Raw genomic sequence first — 22,213 nt, forward strand, 5'->3', positions numbered from 1 at the left:
AAACCCTGTAGCTTGAGCCTTCTCTTCTATTGTTTTTCTTTAAAAAATAAAAATTAAAAATAGATGTAGATGCTATGTTGCTGAGGCTGGCCTCAAACTCCTGGCCTCAGGTGATCCTCCCGCCATGACCTCCAAAACTGCAGGGATTGTAGGTGTGAGCACTGCACCCAGCCTTATGTTTTTTTCTACATAAAAAAAGCACAGGATTATCTTCCAGAGCTAATAAATATGTTCAAATAACCACAACCCCATTAAGGAAAAATATCACTGGGCAGCAAATAATCAATCCAGACCAATATGATCACAATTGCTGTGAAGGTGAGAAAAGTTCATTTTTATTATGTTTCCCCAAGAGACGCACTCTATTGTTCTCTTGAAAACACACAGCTCATGTCCTCCTTTAGAACACACATCCTCTTTAAAGTAACATACAGACATGCCAAAACAAGGTAAAAAATTACATCTGAATTCTCACATTTCAAACATATATGAAATATCAAATAAAAATTTATTTTTACAAGAATTTAGGGGAACTACTACATAGCTATAAATGTAATATATATGTTAACTAAGTATCATAGATAAAAACCATGCTGCCTTCAGCAGCACGTGTAATAATAGATACAAAGATTGAAAGGTAAAAGATTTAGGATGAAAAGAATCCTCTCTTAAAAAGAAAAACAAAATTATATGTATGTGTATATAACAGTTATAACACCCATCACACAGCTTTATAGAAACAGCATCTATTAAAAAATACCAGTATTTTCAAAATATTTAAAATAATATTTAAAGTAATAATAATATTTAAATAAATATATTTAATAAATAAAATAATATTTAAATAATTCTATACCCATGTTTTTCAAAATAAACCAATAAAATAGATAGTATATATTAGACGTGTTAGTATATATATCTGAGAGATGTTAAAAATCACAACTGAATTCTCACAATTCAGTCACAAACCTAAACAGCAAATAAAAATTTCTGTCGTCAGAATTTAGGGGAACTACCAATAGCTATAAATAGAAGAGATTATTATGGAAGTATACATAAAAAGAGTGCTCGCTTCAGGAGCACATATAATAATACAGAAACAAATTTAAAGATAATAAAATATTTAGGATAAAAAGAATTGTCTCTTAAAAATGAAAAGAAAATTATCTTTATGTATATATAACAACTATAACTCTCATCAAAAAACTACAGGAACAGCATGTTTTCAAAAGTACAACAATTTCCAAACTATTTGAAATAAATCTATGAATAATTCAATGGCCAACATTTTCCAAACAAACCAATAAAATGCAGAGTGTGCATGAAGCTATCTGTTACAATCTGTGGCACTGATATTTCACAAAAGAATTCTGTGCCAATCTGAGCCCCTGCATTGTGCCTTCAAATGCTCCTGGACTGTGGCAACCAAGTCCGTAAGAAACAGGACCTCCAGGTTCCGCCCCAGGGAGGTTGGAATTCAGCAATATAAAAAGGGTGGTGGTGCCGCAGGAAAGGTGGAACTGGAAACACTCCTGGTTTCTTACTTTTCTCCAAGGACTCCTAGATGGACCCCACCCCCCTCCCCCCACCCCTGCTCCTAGGAGGACAACGTGATCACTGTATTCAGCTCCATCAAGAATGGTCCAGGTTCTTCTAGATGATCTGCACAAATGGTTCCTCTCCTCCTTCCTGGTGTCTGCCATTAGCATTGGAATAAAGTTCCTGCTGAAAATCCACATCTCCCCTGGGTCCGGTGTTCTGGAAGTGAGAGAGACAATGTCACGCTTCAAGGAGGCAGCTCTCTAGACAGGAAGGTTATTCACGTCCCATGTCAAGTCTAGAGTTCAGAGCAATTGAGAAATGCGATTTTATCTGCTGTCTTTCATTCTATACCCTGCTTCTGAACCATCGTGTTCAACTGTGAAACTCACACTTTGGTGACCATGACTCCAAAACTCACTTAATACACCCAAGGTCAGCCCCAGTGATCTGCTTCATAGCAAGGACTTTGGGTGGGTCTGCCCAGGGAGTAGGGCACCCTCAGAGAATGTGGCTTTGGACTTCATCACAGCTGGGGCCTTTTGTGTCACTTAAGATCTAAACTTGTAACCATGCTAGATGTGTTTCTAATGTGACAACATCACGAACCACGAGTCCAGAAGCCTAATCCTTAATTCTACCTCCTCATGATAAAGTCTCATGCTCTGTGCTCAACGTGGTTAGCTGCACAAGATGTAAACCAAAGCTTCACTGAACCCTCGACCCAAATCGGTAACTCAAGTGCGTCAATCATAATGAACCTCCCCAAACTCAGTATTTATGATTATTTTTGAGGCAGGGTCTCACTCTGTCGCCCAGACAGAGTGCAGTGGCAGGATGAGGGCTCCGTGCAGCCCCGACCTTCCAGGCTCCAGCGATCCTCCCACCTCAGCCTCCTGAGTAGTTGGGAGTAGAGATGCGCCTCACATCGCCTGGCTAATTTTAGTATTTTTGTGGAGAGGGGATCTCGCCACGTTGCCCAGGCTTGAAGCCAGATCAAGCAATTGGGTTCTTCGGATTTCCGAAATAGACCCCAATATTCTGCCTTTACCCCGGAGGATGCAGATGTACCTTCTCTCAGGCCGATGACCTCAGGCCTCCACGGTCCCTGGAGCTCTAGAAAAGGCGAGCGCGATCTCGCGCCCACACCCAGTGCTCTGGGTCATAAGCCTGGATCTGGAAAAACAAACGCCCTTTGAGAAGACGGGGACTCGCCAGGATACCCCTCTCTCCCCTCGTCCAGCCTCCAGCCCACCCAATTCCTCCCCACCTCCTCCACCTCCCCAGGCCCCACTCACCTCCTCCAACTCCTCCGGGGAAACCCAAGCCCTGCCGCTCATGGAACAGAAGAAGTGGAACCGACGTTTCTGGAACAGGACTATCTGAGAGCGGTTCTTCCTGGCCCTCGGGTTCATGCAACGGCATAACTGGAACCGACGCTTACGGACCAAGGGTATGCGAGAGCGGTTCTTCCTGGCCCTCGGGTTCATGGAACGGCCTAACTGGAACCAATGCTTACGGAGCAAGGGTATGCGAGAGCGGTTCTTCCCATACAGGAAGTGGAAGATGTTTTGTTTGGAGTCCTCGTCGTCCTCCTCCATGTCATTGGCCAGGTAGCTGAGGACAGAAATCAGGTTGCTGCTCAGGGGCACCACCAGGAGAGGCCTCCGGCTGAGGTCAGCTTCCCAGAGAGGAAGGTAAGGGACCGTCCCTAGCTCAGGACTGGCACCCACCCTGCAGAGAGCCACGCCTTCCTCAGGAGGGCTCTGCTGGACAGAGACCTGATCAAGGGCGTCTCCCACTCCTTCAGGATGGAGACAAAAACCCAACTGGTGGCCGAGAGTGGTGGCTTACGCCTGGAATCCCAGCACATTGGGAGGCCAAAGCAGGAGGATCACTTGAGGCCAGGAGTTTGAGACAGGCCTGGGCAACATAGCAAGACCTTCGTCTCTATTAAAAATATAAGAAATATGCCAGACGCGGTGGCTCATGCCTGTAATCCCAGCACTTTAGAAGGCTGAAGCAGGTGGATCGCTTGAGACCAGGAGTTGGAGACCAGCCTGGTCAACACAGAGAAACCCCATCTCTACTAAAAATACAAAAATCAGCCTGGTGCGGTGGCACACCCGTTAGGCCTAGCTACTCAGGAGGCTGAAGCATAAGAATTGTGTGAACCCAGGAGGCGGAGGTTGCAGTGAGTTGAGATTGGGCCACTCCATTCCAGCCTGAGAGGCAGAGCAAGACTCTGTCTCAATAAACAAACAGACAAACAAACAAACTGTCCAGGTGTGGTGGCACAGCCCTGTAGTCGGAGCTAATAAAGAAGCTGAGGTGGGAGGATCGCTTGAGCCCAGGATATGGAGGCTGCGGTGAGCTATGATCTCACCACTGCACTCCAGCTTGGGGGACAGGGCAAGTCTGTCTCAAAAAAATAAAAGAAATTGAATACATTGATATTTTGCCAGGACCCTGCCTTCTACAGGCATCTAGTCTAATGGGACTGGGAGTAATCAAGGCAGATGACCTAATCCCAGTGTCCAGGATGTAACTAGAGAGCTATGGGCATGCAGAAGTTGGAAGATGAGGGAAGGCATCACAGAGGCTGTGGGGTGAACTGACTTCAAGGAACGGGTCCTTCCCTTCAGAGCCACATGTGTGTGGGACACCCAGACAGAAAACACAAACACAAAGTCGAGTGGAGGGCATTTGGAAGGAGCAGTGAAGCCGAGCCAGGAAATACCAAGATGGCGAGCCAGTGTGCTTGTAGAGATTGTAGAGAGGGTAGAATTGACACTGTGGACCCTGGCCTCGATAGAGAAGGGCATCAGCTAAGGAAGTTGTTCAGGTGGGCAGTGAGGTTGTCGTGCTTTGGAAAGATGTTCAGGCTGCACTAGGAAGCCCCCTGGCTTGGGGAGAGACTCCAGGAGAGCCCAGCGGGGAGCATTTGACAGTGGATTCGAGTGATGCGAGGGGGACCTGAACTGTGACCTCTGTCATGGGAACCCAGAGGAGGTCGATGGCGTTTGTGGTTGATGTGGGAAGGAGAGAGAGAGAGAAGAACCAGAAACGTCTGCTTGCTGGACGAAGCGGCATGTCCGCTCCACTCCTTTTCTTTTCCCCTTAGGAGCGGTTTATGGTTCCTTTTGTTTTATTCTTTTATTTGTACACTGGCATTGGAGTTTGTTTTTTTGGCTTTTTTTTTTTTTTTTTTTTGAGAAAAAGTCTCACTCTGTCACCCAGGCTGGAGTGCAGTGGCTCGACCTTAGCTTACTGCAACCTCCACCTCCTGGGTTCAAAGGGTTCTCTTGCCTCAGCCTCCCGAGTAGCTGGGATTACAGATGCACACCACCACACCCAGCTAATTTTTCTATTTTTAGTAGAGACGGGGTTTGGCCATGTTGGCCAGGCTGGTCTCGAACTGCTGACCTCAGGTGATCCGCCTGCCTCGGCCTCCCAAAGTGCTGGGATTACAGGCGTACGCCACTGTGCCCAGCCTGAGTTTCTGTTTAGAAACAACAGTCTATGATAGTATAATCCTCTCTTTTTTGTACACAGAGTAAAGAGGACAAATAGGTGAAAGAATAAACGAAAGGCTGGAATCCCACTTCCCCCGCTGTCCCAGGGCATTGGATATTGACGGATAGGAGGCAGCAAACCACTCACAGAGCCAGGAAGAAATGAATGCGTTGGTATAGCCAGCAGGGGAAGCCGGCCCGGCTGAAATACGCTATGACCATAGCCAGGAGATACTGATGGAGAGAAAGGAACACAGAGAGGGAGAGGTCACATCTTGGAAGAGGAAGATTGTGGAGAGGGGGAATGAGGGTCTGGGGAGGGGCTGCCCATCAGAGAAGGGACCTCAGTGTTGGGGTGACTGTACTCATTTGGAAATTGCGGGATGGAGGGGTATTCGAAGGTCGGATGCAAATCCGAGAAGCCAGAGGAAGGGTTTTGGGTGATGCTCCCAGGATGGTGGGCTCCGATGGGATCTTTGGAGGGGGTGTGTCTAGGTCGGCTGGTGTCAGGAGGGTCTTTTGTGTGCCAGGCAGAGAACTGTCCCGAAGAGCTGAGAGTAGAGGGGCCAGGAGCTTCAGGTCTGCGGCCAGACTGTGGCCCAGAGCTCAGATCCCAAAGGACCCATAGGAGAGGCAGGGGCCACTCATTCACTCTGCAAGAGACCAGCAGAATCCTGAGGGAGATGCTGACAAATCATAAAAAGACCAAGAATAGCCGGGAGTGGCAGCTCAAGCCTGTGATCCCAGTACTTTTTGAGAGGTGGAGACAGGAGGATCATGTGAGCCCAACAGTTCGAGAACAACCTGGGCAACATAGTGAGAACCTGTTTCTACAAACATTTCAAAAATTAGTTGAGCATGGTGGCATGTGCCTAGTCCCAGCTCCTCAGGAGGCTGAGGAAAGAAGATTGCTTGAGCCCAGGAATTAGAGGCTGCAATGAGCTATGATCATGCCACTGCACTCCATCCTGGGGAGCAGAGCTAGACTCTGTCTCACAAAAAAAATTTGTGGGTGCCAAGACTCAAGACCATGGGAGCTGGTCGGGCACAGTGGCTGACGTCTATAGTCTCAGCACTTTGGGAGGCCAAGGCGGGTGGATCGCCTGAGGTCAGGTGTTCAGGACCAACCTGGCCAACATGGCAAAACCCCGTTTCTACTAAAAACACAAAAATTAGCCAGGTGTGGTGGTTCATGTCTGTAATCCCAGCTGCTTGGAGGCTGAGGCAGGAGAATCGCTTGAACCCGGGAGGCATCGGCTGCAGTGAGTCAAGATTGAGACACTGCCCTCCAGCCTGGGCAACAGAGCAAGACTCTGTCTCACAAAAAAAAAAAAAAAAAAGACTAGGAGCATCTGGTGGGAGGTGGTGGAGGGAGAACTGTGGGTTTGGAAGCTGCACCCTCCCCCCAGCCATGCGTTGGAACAGGAACAGTTACATGGAGAACAACCTTACCTTGTCCGACACCCTCAGATCTTTGTCCCAGGCCAGGAATCTTTTAATGACAGGATCCTCTGTGATTAGAGAGCAGATGTCAGTGTGAGAAGCAGGACAGGGTTTCCGTGGGAGCAGCAGGGCAGCGAGGAGAAGTGTGCCTCCCGGGGGGAGGTCTCAGGATTGTGGCCGCGGGTGAGGTGGATGGGAGAGGGGAGAGTGACTTTCACTGGGCAAGGGAGAGAGGCTCCTGCTCTGAGACTCCCCTGAGAAGAGGCCGAAGGAGGCCCTGGGTGTGAGAATCTACAGGATGTAGAGCTGGGAATCAGCCAGGACCCCCTGCAGCAGAGACGGAGGGACCACTGCAGAGTCATAAAGGAATTCCCATCATTTCCTCATGAGACAGTCACATCAGGGTGTGACCATGGCCTTGGTATCCCCCACTATGGATGGAGACACTTAGGTTTAGAAAAGTCAGTAAGAGACATTAAGTGTCAGAGGGCACAGCTGAAACCACTTTCTTTGTTTATTGATTTTGTTTTTTTTTATTTGATTTTTATTTTTATTTATTAATTTATTTTGAGACAGAGGCTTGCTCTGTGGGCCAGGCTGGAATGCAGTGGCCTGATCTTGGCTCACTGCAACCTCTGCCTCCCGGGTTTAAGCGATTCTCCTGTCTCAGCCTCCCGAGTAGCTGGGATTACATGCATGAGCTACTGTGCCCAGCCTTGGTTTTTCTTTTGAGACAGGGTTTTGCTCTGTCACCCAGGCTGGAGTGCAGTGGTGTAGTCATAGCTCACTGCAGCCTCAAAGTCCTGAGTTCAAGCAATCCTCTTGCCTCAGCCTCCCAACGTGCTGGGATCTCAGGCGGGAGCCACTGCGCCTGGCCCGAAACCAAGCTTTCTTATCCCAAGTGCTGACCTTTATCAAGTTGACCTAATCCTTTATCATCTCCTAAGTGTCCCTCATGAGTGATCACTTCACATTCCTCCCACATGGAGAGCTCACCCACTGGGGCATATTTTTCCCATTGGAAAAGTGTGGTTATTGGAAGTTTCCTGTTTTTGGAAAGAACAGGATTGGAGGTGCTCTCTGGGGTGTCCTCCTACCAAGCAGCCTGTTGAAGGCCTCGTGGTGCTCAGGGAGCACGAGCGACACTCGCCGTCGCTTCAGCTTCATCTTGAGGCCACACAGCATCTCCGCCACCCAGATCTCCTCGGGCTCAGGGGCGAGCACCTTCCGTGGCTCCTCCTCCAACGACTCCTCAGATTCGTCCCACCACTCCATCTTCCTTTTCCAGCAAAAGGAGCTACGCGGGGGGCTGGGATCTACCCCAGGGGCTGAGTAAAGAAACCAGGCCACGGTGTAATGCTTCTGCAGTTGATCACACTAGAGCCCGACCCAAAACCCCAAACCACTCTCCATCCTCCCCAGCCTCGCAGACTGCTGGCTTCTCCAAGCCATCTTTCCTTCTGTCTGTCTCCTCTGCTGAGCTCCATGTGCCGCTCCTTCTCCTCCCCATTCTCCCATTTCTCTGTCCTCAGAACACTTCCTCATATCCTTCCCTGGTCCCTGGCTCTCTGAGTCCCGTTGTTGTTGTTGTTGTTGTTGTTGTTGTTGTTGAGAAACAGTCTTGCTTTGTGGCCTAGGCTGGAGTGTAGTGGTGCGATCTTGGCTCACTGCAACCTCTGCCTTCTGGGTTCCAGTGATTCTCCTGCCTAAGCCTCCCAAGTAGCTGGGATTACAGGTGCCCACCAAAACGCCCAGCTCATTTTTGTGCTTCTAGAAGAGACAGGGTTTCACCATGTTGGCCAGGCTGGTCTCCAACTCCTGGCCTGAAGTGATCTGCCTGCCTGGCCTCCCAAAGTGCTGGGATTACAGGTGTGAGCCACTGCACCCTGCCTTAGTACCTCCATTCTTCCCACACACCCTCCTCACGTGCTCCTTCCTGACTTCTGGGCCCTTTTTTTTTTTTTTTTTTTTGAGGCAGCGTCTCACTCTCTCACCCAGAATGGAATGCAGTGGCGCTATCTTGGCTCAAAGCAACCTCTTCCACCTGGGTTCAAGCGATTATCCTGTCTCAGCCTCCCGAGTAGCTGGGATAGCAGGCATGCCTGGCTAATTTTTGTATTGTTAGTATAAATGAGGTTTCGCTATATTGGTCTGGTTGGTCTCGAACAACTGACCTCAAGTGATCCACCCATCTCAGCCTCCCAAAGTAATGTGATTACAGGCATGAGCTACCACACCCGGCCTTCGTTTTTCTTTTGACACAGGGTTTTGCTCTGTCACCCAGGCTGGAGTGCAGTGGTGCAGTCATAGCTCACTACAGCCTCAAAGTCCTGAGTTCAAGCAATCCTCTTGCCTCAGCCTCCCAACGTGCTAGGATCTCAGGTGTGAGCCACTGCACCTGGCCCAAAACCAAGCTTTCTCATCCCAAGCGCCAACCTTTATCAAGTCTAGCCTAGTCCTCTATCGTCTCCTAAGTGTCCCTCATGAATGATCACTTCTGAGTCCTCGTGCGTGGAGAGCTCACCCACTGGGGGCATATCTTTCCCATTGGAAAAGTGTGGTTATTGGAAGTTTCGTCTTTTTAGAAAGAACAGGATTGGAGGTGCTCTCTGGGGTGTCCTCCTACCAAGCTGACTGTTGAAGTCCTTGTGGTGCTCAGGGAGGATGGGTGACACTCGCTGTTGCTTCAGCTTCATCTTGAGCCCACACAGCATCTCCACTACCCAGGTCTCCTCAGGCTCAGGGGCGAGCTCCTTCTCCGGCTCCTCCTCAGATTCATCTGACCGCTCCCTCTTCCTTTTCCAGCCAAGGGACCTACATGGGGGGCTGGGATCTACCCCAGGGGCTGAGTAAAGAAACCAGGCCACCGTGTAATGCTTCTGCATCTGATCACCTTAGACCCCGACCCAAAACCCCAAACCACTCTCCATCCTCCCCAGACTCGCAGACTGCTGGCTTCTCTAAGCCATCTTTCTGATTTTCTCCTCTGCTCAACCCCATGTGCCGCTCCTTCCCCTCTCCATTCTTCTCTCTCTCTGTCCTCCGAACACTGCTTCATGTCCTTCCCTGGTCCCTGGCTCTCTGAGTCCCTCCTTTTTTGTTTTGTTTTGTTTTGACACAGAATCTTGCTTTGTCACCCAGGCTGGAGTGTAGTGGTGCAATCTCAGCTCACTGCAACATCCATCTCCTGGATTCCATTTATTCTTCTGCCTCAGCCTCTCAGGTAGCTGGGATTACAGGTGCCTGCCATAATGCCCAGCTCAATTTTGTACTTTTAGTAGAGACAGGGTTTCACCATGTTGGCCAGGCTGGTCTCAAACTCCTGGCCTCAAGTGATCCGCCTGCCTTGGCCTCCCAAAGTTCTGGGATTACAGGTGTGAGCAACCCCACCCAGCCTGAATTTCTCCATTCTTCTCACACACCCTCCTCAGATTCTCCTTCCTGACCGCTGACCCTTCTTTTCTTTTTTTTTTTTTTTTTTTTTTTTTTTTGGAGTGCAGTAGCGTGATCTCAGCTCACTGCAACCTCTTCCTCCCAGTCTCAAGTGATTCTCCTGTCTCAGCCTCCTGAGTAGCTGGGATTACAGGTGTGCACCACTACCACTTGGCTAATTTTTATACTTTTAGTAGAGATGGGGTTTCACCATATTGGCCAGGCTGGCCTTGAACTCCTGACCTCAGGTGATCCGCCCGCCTTGGCCTCCCAAAGTGCTGGGGTTACAGGCGTGAGCCACCGCACCCGGCCCCCTTCCTTCGTCTTAGTCAATCCTATCCCACCTCTTCTTCCACCAGTCCCCTCACCTGATGGTCCCAACACTTCATCATCCACCACCTCCTGGAGGGGGTACCCCGAGGTGCTCCGCTGGGGACTCTGCTCATTCTGGGGGTGCGGTTGACGGCTGGTCGTGATCTTTCCTGTAATCTGTCCCCTCTTATGGAACCTAGTCTCCGTTCTGTCCATGGCCTTCTTCTGGACACTGCTAGGATCCAGAAGAGTATGTTATCAATTCTCAAGCCTAGGAGAAGTCAGGAGTGGAGAACAGCTCTGAGAAGATACTGTTGTCCAACTGATCTCCAGGTGCCACGGAGTCCGGTCCCTCCAATCAGGAAGGTCGGAATCTCTGATGTCATCGTCCGTGCGAACCTGGCAACCAGTTTGAAAAAAAACACATGTAACTGCCAAGCTGATCTCTTGTCCTGGAGATCCTGGGTGAATGGTATCTCCTGCCACTGTCCCAACCTCAGACCATTGTCCAAAAGCATCTTCAGGGACTCCACATCCCTCTGTTCCCTGTCCCAGCAGAGGCTTTGTCCTCTCCACTCAAAGCCTGAAGCATGTTGGGGTCTCTTCGTCTCTGTACATGCCCATTTCAGAGTCCAGTCTGGTGGGAGAGGGAACAGAGTGGGAAAGAAAACTAGGGTAAGCAGAAACGATGAAACCTTATAAGAGTGAGATTATCATGTACAAGAGTGAGATTATCATGTACAAGAGTGAGATTATCATGTACAAGAGATCCCAGGAATACTGACTTGATGAAAAAGTCACATCAGAGCACTCAGTTTGGCAGAGCTTTTCTGCCGAATGTTTACTCACATTCACTGTCCGAGATTCTATACTGGGGGTACACACGTCCTCTGCCCTAAGGCAATTTTGAGTCCAAGAGACATTTTGAGGCCTAAAAATCATAGGAAACTGCCCCTGAGCTCACACATATTTCCAATGGTGTCCCCAATTTCAGGGAATCCATGGATTACCTAAGCCAGCCCCTCCAGTTCGGCTAAGAAACTCTAGTCTATATATCAAGTTTTGTATCATATGTATTGCTCTGAACTCAGAAATTTCCCTTCCATTTATGGATTCTATGAATAAAATATCACATGTACAAAAAGACTAAGTCGAAAAATTTCAGCTGTGCACAGTGGCTCATGCTTGTAATCCCAGCACTTTGGGTGGCCAAGGGAGGAAGATTGCCTGAGGCCAGCAGTTCAAGACCAGTATAGGCAACATAGCAAGAGCCCATCTCTAAAAAAACAAAACCAAACCAAATTAGCCAGGTGTGGTGGCTGGCACCTGTGTTCCAACTACTTGGGAGACTCATGTGACAGGAAGATCACTTGAGCCCAGGAGTTAGAAGCTGCAGTGAGCTATGATCTTGCCACTGCACTCCAGTCTGGGCAACACAGCAAGATATTGTGTCAAAAAATTTTTGATAAAAAATAAAAGAGTTACATGACATTCAGAGACCATCCAAAAAACCTGTGGGTTCCCGGCTGGGCTCAGTGGCTCATGCCTGTAATCCCAGCACTTTGGGAGGCCAAAGTGGGTGGATCACTTGAGGTCAGGAGTTTGAGACCAGCCTGGACAACATGGTGAAACGTCATCTCTACTAAAAATACAAAAAATTAGCCAGGCATGGTGGTGGATGCCTGTAATTGCAGCTACTCAGGAGAGGGTGCTGGAGAATCACTTGAACTCATGGTGCACAGGTTGCAGGGAGCCAAGATCGCACCATTGTGCTCCAGCCTGGGCAACAAGAGCAAAACTCCATCTCAAAAAAAATAAAAAACCTGCGAGTGAGTTCCCACACGTTTTCCTAATGGGCTGCTGCTTTCCTAGGAGTCTCTCGCTCATAGAAAAGGCACAAACTGAAAGAGGAAGCAGATCCCATTGCTGTGGAAGTCCCATTGTTAGGAAGCTCTGCTTTTCTGGAGTTCAAATTCACATTCATGATGCTTTAAACTGTCAGAACTGGGTTGGTCCTCCTACAACAAAATAGTTTGCTCTCTCTCTCCTAGTTAACAGGCTTTCAGATATTAGAAGATCAATGTTCTGACCCCATTAGAATTTCTCTTTTGTGGAATAAAAAGCTCTGATTTAACCCATCTTCAAGCCTGGTTTGCATATTCCTCTCTCTTCCGGCCACCTTGTCTACACACACTAAACTGAGGCCGTGCCCATCGTAAATGATGTTGATATGTTGTCAAAAAATTGGCAAACCAGGCGCCGTGGCTCATGCCTGTAATCCTACCACTTTAAGAAGCAGAGGCAGACAGATCACCAGAGGTCAGAAGTTCGAGACCACCCTGTCCAACATGTTTAAATCCGTCTCTACTAAAAATACAGAAAAAATGAGCTGGGCGTGGGGGTGCACATCTGTAATCCCAGCTACTTGGGAGGCTGAGGCAGGAGAATCACTTGAACCCAGAAGGCGGAGGTTGCAGTGAGCTGAGATCGTGCCACTGCACTCCAGCCTGGGCGACAGAGCAAGACTGTTTCAAAAACAAAACAAAACAAACAAAACAAAAACATATGTGTGCAAGTATCTTTTTTGTATAATGACTTCTCCTCTGGGTAGACTGCTGAATCAAATGGTAGTTCTACTTTTAGTTAGTTAAGGAATCTCCGCTGTTTTCCATAGTGGTTGTACTAGCTCACATTCCCACCAGCAGTGTAGAGGTATTCTCTGTTCACCACATCCTCATAGTCAGTACTGTTTTGCTGTGTGGCCTCGGATACATCTTTTCCCCACCCTGGGCCTCAGTTCTCCCCATCTGAGAAATGGGTGGGAACTTGGACAGGACATTTTAACCTCTGCTGTGGCAGAACCTCCAAGGCGAGGAGGCTGTGGGGAACCCAGGGGAGGTGTCTAGGGCAGCTCTGCCTTTTGCCCAGCCTGGGGAGTCCAGTGGCATCAGCCTAACCCCCTCCCACCCTCCTCTGGGCAGGTCGTGAAGAAGTCATGCTACCCACGCTGGAATGAGACGTTTGAATTTGAGCTGCAGGAGGGGGCCATAGAGGCGCTGTGCGTGGAGGCCTGGGACTGGGACCTTGTCAGCCGAAACGACTTCCTGGGCAAAGTGAGCACCACCGCCCCGCCCCCCCTCCTCCCCCGGCAGGCTGCACCTGCTGTCCCCCAGCACCTGGCTCCATTGCAGCCATCCCATCCTCAGGGACCTCCCTCCGGCTTCCCCAAAGAGGGACACTCAGGAAGCCTGGGACTACCCCGCCACCTCCACCGTCTGCCAGAAACAGCAACTTCCCCCCACCACCACTGGCACTCAGGGACCCTTGGAAGGGGCCCCTCCCCACTAAGAACAGTAGTTGGCAAGGAGGAGACCTAAGTCTCCCAGCTCCAGGAAAACTGCCACTATGTCCCCAGGTGGTGATCGATGTCCAGAGACTGCGGGTGGCGCAGCAGGAGGAGGGCTGGTTCCGGCTGCAGCCCGACCAGTCCAAGAGCCGGCGGCATGACGAGTAAGTGCATGGAGCTGGGCAGCCGGCCGCAAGGGGTGGGGTGGGGGCTGACATTTGGGAATTGGCTATAGGCAGGCAGGGCAGGGCAGGGGGGCCGCTCAGGGGTGAGAGGTCAGGAGACATGGCTCCAGGGTCCCCTCAGCCCCTGCCCACCTAGCCAGCATCCTTCTCATCCCGGCTGGGCTCCACCTCCCCTTTATTTGTTATTTATTTATTTATTTATTTATTTATTTATTTATTTATTTATTTATTTTGAGATGGAGTCTCACTCTGTCCCCAGGATGGAGTGCAATGGCGTGATCTCGACTCACTGCAGGCTCTGCCTCCCGGGTTCACGCCATTCTCCTGCCTCAGCCTCCCAAGTAGCTGGGACTACAGGCACCCGCCACCGCGCCTGGCTAATTTTTTGCATTTTTAGTAGAGACAGGGTTTCACCATGTTAGCCAGAATGGTCTCGATCTCCTGACCTTGTGATCCACCCGCCTCGGCCTCCCCAAGTACTGGGATTACAGGCATGAGCCACCGCGCCCGGCCCCTCCCCTTTATTTTTCCCCACAGTTCTGCATTCAGCTCAGCTCTGTCTTCTGTCTTTTTTTTTTTTTTTTTTTTTTGAGATGGAGTCTTGCTCTGTCACCCAGGCTGGAGTGCAGCGGCACAATCTTGGCTCACTGCAACCTCCACCTCCTGGGTTCCAGTGATTCTCCTGCCTCAACCTCCTGATTAGCTGGGATTACAACTGTGTGCCACCATGCTCGGCTAATTTTTGTATTTTTAGTAGAGACAGGGTTTCACCATGTTGGCCAAGTTGGTCTCGAACACCTGACCTCAAGTGATCCACCCGCCTCAGCCTGCCAAGGTGCTAGGATTACAGGCATGGGCCACCGCACCCGGCCAGGTCTGTCTTCTTAGCTCACAGGTTGTACAGGTCTCCTGCTTTCTGCCTCTGGAAGTTTCTGAAACAAGTACTCAGACATTTTCCCTTTGAAAATTTCCCTGCAGACCTCAGACCAGGGTTCAAGTCTCCAAGGTCAGTGTCCCTGAGCCATAGCTCCAACTCCCTATGCCAGATTCTCCAGGAATAGAGTTGCGAGATAAGATAGGACACCGTTGGCCAGGAGCAGTGGCTCATGCCTGTAATCCCAGCTCTTTGGGAGGCCAAGGTGGGAGGATCACTTGGGGCAAGGAGTTTGAGACCAGCCTGGGCAAGAAAGCGAGACTCCGTCTCTACAAAGAAATAAAAATTAGGCCAGGCGCGGTGACTCACGCCTGTAATCCCAGCACTTTGGGAGGTCGAGGTGGGCGGATCACCTGAGGTCAGGAGTTTGAGACCAGCCTGGCCAGATGGCGGGCGCCTGTAATCCCAGCTACTCGGGAGGCTGAGGCAGGCAGAATTGCTTGAACCCCGGAGGCAGAGGTTGTAGTGAGCCAAGATTGCGCCATTGCACTCTAGCCTGGGTGACGAAGCTAGACTCTGTCTCAAAAAAAAAAAAAAGAACACCCAGTTAAAACTTAATTTCAGATAAACAGTGAATTGTTTTTTTTTTTTTTTTTTTTTGAGCAGAATCTCACTCTGTCACCTAGGCTGGATGGAGTGCAGTGGCATGGTCTTGGCTCACTGCAACCTCCGCCTCCCAGGTTCAAGCAGTTCTCATGCCTCAGCCTCCCGAGTAGCTGGGATTACAGGCATGCGCCTGTACCACCAGTGCAGTGGTGATCATAGCTCACTGTAGCCTCCACCTCCTGGGTGCAAGCAATCCTCCCACCTCAACGTTCCAGGTAGCTAGGACCACTTCACCTGGCTAATTTTTTGTAGTTTTAGTAGAGATGGGGTTTCACCGTGATGGCCGGGCTTGATGTTGAACTCCTGACCTGTGCCCGGCTGTGAATACTTTTTTAGTATAAGAATAACCGATGGGCGTGGTGACTCACACCTGTAATCCCAACACTTTGGGAGTTTGAGGCGGGTGGATCACTTGAGGTCAAGAGTTCGAGACCAGCCTGGCCAACATGGCGAAACCCCATCTCTACTAAAAATACAAAAATTAGCCTGGCATGGTGGTGGGCACCTGTAATCCCAGCTACTGGGGAGGCTGAGGCAGGAGACTCACTTGAACCCGGAGCCAGAGGTTGTAGTGAGCTCACGCCACTGCACTCTAGCCTGGGCCCCGTGCTAGACTCCGTGCCCCGCACCCCCCCCCAAAAAGAATGTGTGTGTGATTAAAATTTAAGTTAGAGACAGTCTCACTATGTTGCCCAGGCTGGTCTCTAACTCCTGGCCTCAAGTGATCCTCCTGCCTTGGCCTCCCAAAGTGCTAGGATTACAAGGGCTAAGAATTCTAGTCATTCATTCACTCACTCATTCATTCATTCATGAATAAACAGTTTGCCCTGCATGTGTACCTGGCCCCCTCCTGGGCGGATACGGCAGGCAAACGGTGCAAGGGCGGCTGCCGGGAGAAGGTGGGCAGCTGGAGTGGGACTGGGGGAGACAGGATCAGTGTGACCTGCGGTGGTCCCCAGGTGGCCGGGATGCAGTACCTGCACGGCGTCCTGGGCCCCATCATCAACAAGGTGTTTGAGGAGAAGTAGTACGTGGAGCTGGACCCCAGCAAAGTAGAAGTTAAGGATGTAGGGTGAGGCCGGGAGTAACTCCGGGGGGGTGCGGGGCGCAGCGGCAGCGGGTTGGGATCAGGCCCTGTCAGCATGTGTGTTTGTGCTTCTGCCCACCCGTGTATTGTCCCCTGTGTCCGTGTCCTGGCTGCTGTGAGAGCCACTGTTCCTGTCGTGGCCCTGGCGCTGACCGCGACCTCCTCTACCAACCCGCCCCGTTCCACGCAGGTGCTCCGGGCTGCACCGCCCGCAGACCGAGGCCGAGGTGCTGGAGCAGAGCGCGCAGACGCTGCGCACCCCCCTGGGGGCCCTGCTGAGCGCGCTCAGCCGCTCGGTTCGCGCGTGCCCCGCCATGGTGCGCGCCACCTTCCGCCAGCTCTTCCGGGGCGTGCGCGAGCGCTTCCCCGGCGCCCAGCACGAGGTGCGCCCTCCACCCGCTGGGCTAGGCTGGGCCGGGTTGGACTGGGCTGGGGCGAGGGGCGAAGAGCGGTGGGGAACCAGGGAGCGCTGGGGAGGACCAGGGAGGCTGTGTCCCGGCGAGGGTCAGGGACGGAGCCTAAGGGGAGGGGGCTGCCAGGAGCCCTGGTCTGGGGGACTCCAGCCCGCGCTCTTCCGCACCCCTCCAGAATGTACCGTTCATCGCCGTCACCAGCTTCCTGTGCCTGCGCTCTTTCTCTCCCGCCATCATGTCGCCCAAGCTCTTCCACCTGCGGAGCGCCACGCGGACGCCCGCACCAGCCGCACCCCGCTCCTATTGGCCAAGGTGCGGGCCTTGCGGCCACGGGCGGGATGCACAGCTGGGTGTCCTACCGGGGCCCTGGCCTGGACTGCAGAGTGTTCCCTACCGGCTCCGGCGAGGCCACTGGCACGCCCACGTAGGCACTGCACTTCACAGTTTGCAAAGCCTTCCTGTGGCCACCTTGTCCGAGCTCCATCTCATGGATAAGGGAACAGGCCTGCGAGGGGTCGGGGGTTGCCAAGGCCGCCCATCCTGTCGGTGGTGAATCGCGGGACCTTCCAACCCGGGTCTGCTTACTCTCAGGCTGCACCTATGTGCCCGGCACCGGGGTGGGGTATCCAGTGCAGCAGCGTCAGCTAAACCTACAGAGGAAGGCCCAAGTGGTCTCAGTTATCATAAGGCATCAAACTTCATGATCCTCTCCTCCCTGATCCCTAGTGGGGCTGGAGGGGGCCCGTGGGCATGGCCTCTGTCGCCTCTGCCTCCATCGCTACAGCTGAGTAGCAAAGACCTGGGGAGGGGGGGTGGGAGGGGGTGCAGTGGCTAGGCCCCTAACCTAGCAGAACCTGGTCCTTCCTGCTGTCACCTCCAGGCAGTCCAGAATGTGGGCAACATGGACACACCGGCTTCCAGGGCCAAGGAGGCTTGGATGGAGCCGCTGCAGCCCACCGTGCGCCAGGGCGTGGCGCAGCTGAAGGACTTCATCACCAAGCTCGTGGACATCGAGGAGAAGGACGGTGAGCGCCGCCCTGCACAGACCCGCCCACAGCCTACTGCTGACGTTTGCTCCGCCCTTGAGCCCCACGGCCCCACCCACTGCTGTTTGTTCCTCTCGTGGCCCCACCCACCGCCTGCTGTTGACATTTGCCAGGCCCCCAGGCCATAGACCCACGCACCACTGTTTGTGCTTCCTGTGACCCTGCCCACTGCCTGCTGTTGACGTTTGCCCCACCCCTAGACCCATGGCCTCACCCCCCATCATCTGTGCCTGTTGACATTTGCTCCATCCTTGAGCTCCATAGCCCCGCCGCCACCTGCTGCTGACGCGTGTCCCGCCTCCAAGCCCATGGCCCTGCCTTCCTCAGTCCACCTGTCACCCCGCGCACCACCAGCTGTTGATGTTTGCTCCGCCCTTGAGCCCCATGACTATGTCCACTGCCTGCTGTTCAGATTTGCTCAGCCCTTGAGCCCCACGGCCCCGCCCACTGCTCCGCCCCCCCCCCCCCAGTCCCGCCCTCATTCACTGGGCTCTCTATTCCCCTCCCTCCCTGGCCTGGCAGAGCTGGACCTGCAGCGGACGCTGAGTTTGCAGGCGCCACCTGTGAAGGAGGGGCCGCTCTTCATCCACAGGACCAAGGGCAAGGGCCCCCTCATGTCCTCCTCCTTCAAGAAGCTCTACTTCTCCCTCACTGCCGAGGCCCTCAGCTTCGCGAAGACGCCCAGCTCCAAGGTGGGTAAGGAGGGAGGCCGGCAAGTGGGGCACCTTAGAGGCACCTGTCCCCTTCCTTGGAGCCCACTTGAGGTACCCCCGGGGTCAGAGAAGAAAGCCAGGTGTGTGGCATCTGTACTGCTTGTCAGAACCTAGGAGGGCCGGGCACGGTGGCTCACGCCTGTAATCCCAGGACTTTGGGAGGCCAAGGCGGGTGGATCACTTGAGGTTAGGAGTTTGAGACCAGCCTGGCCAACATGGAGAAACCCCGTCTCTACTAAAAATACAAAAAATCAGCCGGGTGTGGTGGTGGGTGCCTGTAGTCCCAGCTACTCGGGAGGCTGAGGCACGGGAATCGCTTGAACCCGGGAGGCAGAAGTTGCAGTGAGCCGAGATCGTGCCACTGCACTCCAACGTGGGCAACAGAGCAAGACTCCGTCTCAAAAAAAAAAAAAAATGAATATGGAGGAAGTTGATCCGACCTTGCCAGGTTGTTGAGAATTAAATGAGATGATCTCCCTAAGGGTCCTGACCCAGGGCCTGGCAGGTAGTACTATTTAGGCAAATGGTATTATTAAAGATAGTACATCACCTGGGCTGCTAGATGAGTAGGAGGCTAGGGCAGACAGGGGAGGCTTCCTGGAAGAGGCAGGAATATAGAAGCACGGAATCTTGGCATGGGAAGGGATCTCAAAGATCACCTTGTACAGCCCTCTCTGAGTCATGGGTCACCTCTCCTGCAAGCTCTCTTCTCCCAGGAAGGGCTGAGGACATACTTCCTCTATGGACCTGGTGACTGCTTGCTGTACACCTGCCCCCAGTCATGCAGGCTATGGAGATGATCTTCCAGGAGTACCCAGCCTAGCCCTGGGCAGGTGAGAGCGGGCTAGGAGTAGGTGAAGGAGCTCATCACCCACCCTGTTCTCAACCAGCTCAGGGGTCCCACCAGATGAGGGGCCCGCCCCTTCCGACCAAAGACCCCTCAGATGATGATAATTATTTTTTGAGACAGGGTCTTGCTCTGTCACCCAGGCTGTAGTGCAGTGGTGCGATCATAGCTGACTGCAGCCTCAAACTCCTGGGCTCCAGCAATCTTCCTGCCTCAGCCTCCCGAGTAGCTGGGACTACAGGCACGTGCCACCAAGCCCAGCTAATTTTCTTTAACTTTTTTTTTTTTGCGGAGATGGGGTCTTGCTATGCTGCCCAGGCTGTTCTCAAACTCCTGGCCTCAGGCAATCCTCCTGCCCCAGCCTCCCAAAGCACTCAGATGATTATTATACATCTTCCTTGCCAGGGTTGAAAGAGTTGACTACATGAGCATTATTTAATTCTGGTCCCATTTTTTTTTTTTTTTTTTGAGATGGAGTTTCGCTTTTGTTGCCCAGGCCAGAGTGCAATGGTGCGATCTTGGCTCACCGCAACCTCCGCCTCCCGGGTTCAAGCGATTCTCCTGCCTCAGCCTCCCAAGTAGCTGGGATTACAGGCATGCGCCACCTTGCCCGGCTAATTTTGTATTTTTAGTAGACACGGAGTTTCTCCATGTTTGTCAGGCTGGTCTCGAACTCCCAACCTCAGGTGATCCGCCTTCCTCGGCCTCCCAAAATGCTGGGATTACATGTGTGAGCCACTGCGCCCGGTCAGGATATGACTATTAGAGCCTGGAACTACAAAAGCAAGTGGGAAAATTAATAAATGCAAAGTCACAAAGCCTTGGCCACGGCTGGATTGACTTTGTAGCCCAGGGAATGCTGGCTGTCCAGACACTACCCCAAAGCTCACACCTCCGAGGCCTTCTGGGAGTGGCCCCCAGAGAGGCCAGGTCCTCCTCTCCCAGTTGCTGGGCACTTGGTCACCATCAGTCTGTGCTCTGCCCTGGCTGAGGTCACTCTGGGTCTCCCACGCCTACCCCTGGTGCTGCAGAAGGGGAGACTGAGGCCCAGAGATGGGGAATGGAATGCCCCTGGCTAGGTCCCTGAGCCTCCTCCTCCCTGCCTGCCCCAGAAAAGCGCCCTCATCAAGTTAGCCAACATCCGGGCAGCGGAAAAGGTTGAGGAAAAGAGCTTTGGCAGCTCGCACGTCATGCAGGTCATCTACACGGACGACGCCGGCTAGGCCCCAGACTGCCTACCTGCAGTGCAAGGTGCGGGGAGGGGAGCGGGTGCTGTGGGAGTGGCCTGAACACTGTGGGAGTGGCTTGGGTGCTGTGGGAGAGGCCTGGGTACTGTGGGAGTGGCATGAGCCCTGTGGGAGTGGCCTGAGCTCTATGGGAGTGGCCTGGGTGCTGTGGGAGTGCCCTGGATGCTATGGGAATGCCCTGGGTGCTGTGGGAATGGCCTGGGTGCTATGGGAGTGGCCTGAGGTCTGTGGGAGTGGCCTGGGTGCTGTGGGAGGGGCCTTAGTGGACTGGATGAGAAAAGAGTTGATTGAGCTTCTCGCCCCGCTACCAGCTACATCAGGCACCGCAGAGTGTATCTAATCTGGGAGGTGTCAGGGACAGGTGTGTGTGTGTTGTCCAGGGGCCTGAGCCCCCAGGAGGCCATGGCCCATGTCTTTCCCTGGGCATCCATGTGTAGGTCTGTGTGTGGGCCAGTGCACAGACAGGTGCATCCCCGTGATGTGAAATTTGCACATTGCACCCGTTTGTTGGAAACTATTTCCAGATAACTGAGATGGGGGCCAGGCACGCTGGTTCACGCAGATAATCCCAGCATTCTAGCCGGGGCAACAGAGCAAGACCCTTTCTCTAAAAAAGAAAGTCTGAGCTGGCACCTGTGTGGTTCTGTGTCTGTATCAATGCCTAATAATCAAACATTATGCTCTGTGTGGCTCTGGGTGCATGTTCTCAAGTAACCTTCTCATCTGTTCCTTCATTAACTCATTCATTCATTTATTTAAAAAATACTTACTGAGCACCTCCTAAGTTCCAGGCATGATTCTAGGTGAGGGGATACAGTGGCAGATGAGGCAGAGTCCTGCCCTCATGGAGCTGATATCCCAGGGAGAAGATGGGCCAATAAATACATGTTTCAAATGTCGGCTCATGCCTGTAGTCCCAGTACTTCGTGGGAGGCTGAGGTGGGAGGATCACTGGAGGCCAGGAGTTTGAGAACAGCCTGGCCAATGTAGCAAGACCCCATCTCTACAAAAAAAAAATTAGCCAGCCGTGATGGCATGCACCTGTGATTCCAGCTACTTGGGAGGCTGAGGCAGGAAGATAGCCTGAACCCAGGAGGTGGAGGCTGCAGTGAACTATGATCACACCACTGCACTCCAGCCTGGGCTACAGAGTGAGTCCCATGAGTTGAAGGCTGTGATCCACAGGGGGTTGACCAGAGCTGGGTGAGGATGTGAGGCCAGGCTCAGCAGTCGCCCTGAGGCAGCTACCCTGTGACCTGAGGCCAGTGCCTGCCAACTGTGATCTCAGTTTCCCCAAATGTAAAACAGCTGGAGAGGCTGGGCACAGTGGCTCACGCCTGTCATCCCAGCACTTTGGAAGTCCGAGGCGGGCAGATCACCTGAGGTCAGGAGTTCGAGAGCAGCCTGGCCAACAGGGTGAAACCCTGTTTCTACTAAAATGACAAAATTAGCTGGGCGTGGTGGCAGGCGTCTGTAATCCCAGCTACTCAGGAAGCTGAGGCAGGGAGAATTGCTTGAACCTGGGAGGCAGAGGTTGCAGTGAGCCGA

At 52.3% G+C, this 22,213-nt stretch overlaps 2 protein-coding genes and 1 pseudogene across 2 annotated transcripts in view; 2 read left to right on the forward strand and 1 right to left on the reverse strand.

Annotated features, from left to right (window-relative positions):
- Positions 1-1,738, forward strand: part of LOC115933217 (putative postmeiotic segregation increased 2-like protein 3) — a 38,804-nt gene extending 37,066 nt beyond the window's left edge. The window contains exon 10 of the transcript XR_010134475.1: positions 1,556-1,738. The gene's annotated coding sequence lies outside the window, so the exon portion shown is untranslated. The remainder of the gene's footprint in view (positions 1-1,555) is intronic.
- LOC101126771 (speedy protein E2-like) lies at positions 1,617-10,573 on the reverse strand. Its single transcript, XM_055392876.2, has 8 exons — positions 10,298-10,573; positions 9,124-9,342; positions 7,595-7,825; positions 6,507-6,565; positions 5,203-5,288; positions 2,838-3,156; positions 2,611-2,715; positions 1,617-1,758 (listed from the first exon to the last, which is right to left on the reverse strand). Exons 1-7 carry the CDS (start codon positions 10,455-10,457, stop codon positions 2,656-2,658), a joined length of 1,134 nt encoding a protein of 377 aa, XP_055248851.1. The 5' UTR covers positions 10,458-10,573; the 3' UTR covers positions 1,617-1,758; positions 2,611-2,655.
- Positions 10,456-21,005, forward strand: LOC115932770 (ras GTPase-activating protein 4-like; annotated as a pseudogene).
- The last annotated feature ends 1,208 nt before the right edge of the window (positions 21,006-22,213 follow it).

Source organism: Gorilla gorilla, chromosome 6 (genome assembly GCF_029281585.2).
Source record: "Gorilla gorilla gorilla isolate KB3781 chromosome 6, NHGRI_mGorGor1-v2.1_pri, whole genome shotgun sequence".
NCBI classification, from domain to species: Eukaryota; Metazoa; Chordata; class Mammalia; order Primates; family Hominidae; genus Gorilla; species Gorilla gorilla.

What these genes read in the sequence shown, in the direction of transcription:
- LOC101126771 (XM_055392876.2), bottom strand. Translation starts at nt 10,457, where the DNA reads ATGGACAGAACGGAGACTAGGTTCCATAAGAGGGGACAGATTACAGGA. An exon ending in TGAAGTGTTGGGACCATCAG is followed by an intron (nt 9,343 to 10,297) that starts GTGAGGGGACTG and finishes TTCTTTACTCAG; the next exon opens with CCCCTGGGGTAGATCCCAGC. An exon ending in GGACTTCAACAGTCAGCTTG is followed by an intron (nt 7,826 to 9,123) that starts GTAGGAGGACAC and finishes TTCTTTACTCAG; the next exon opens with CCCCTGGGGTAGATCCCAGC.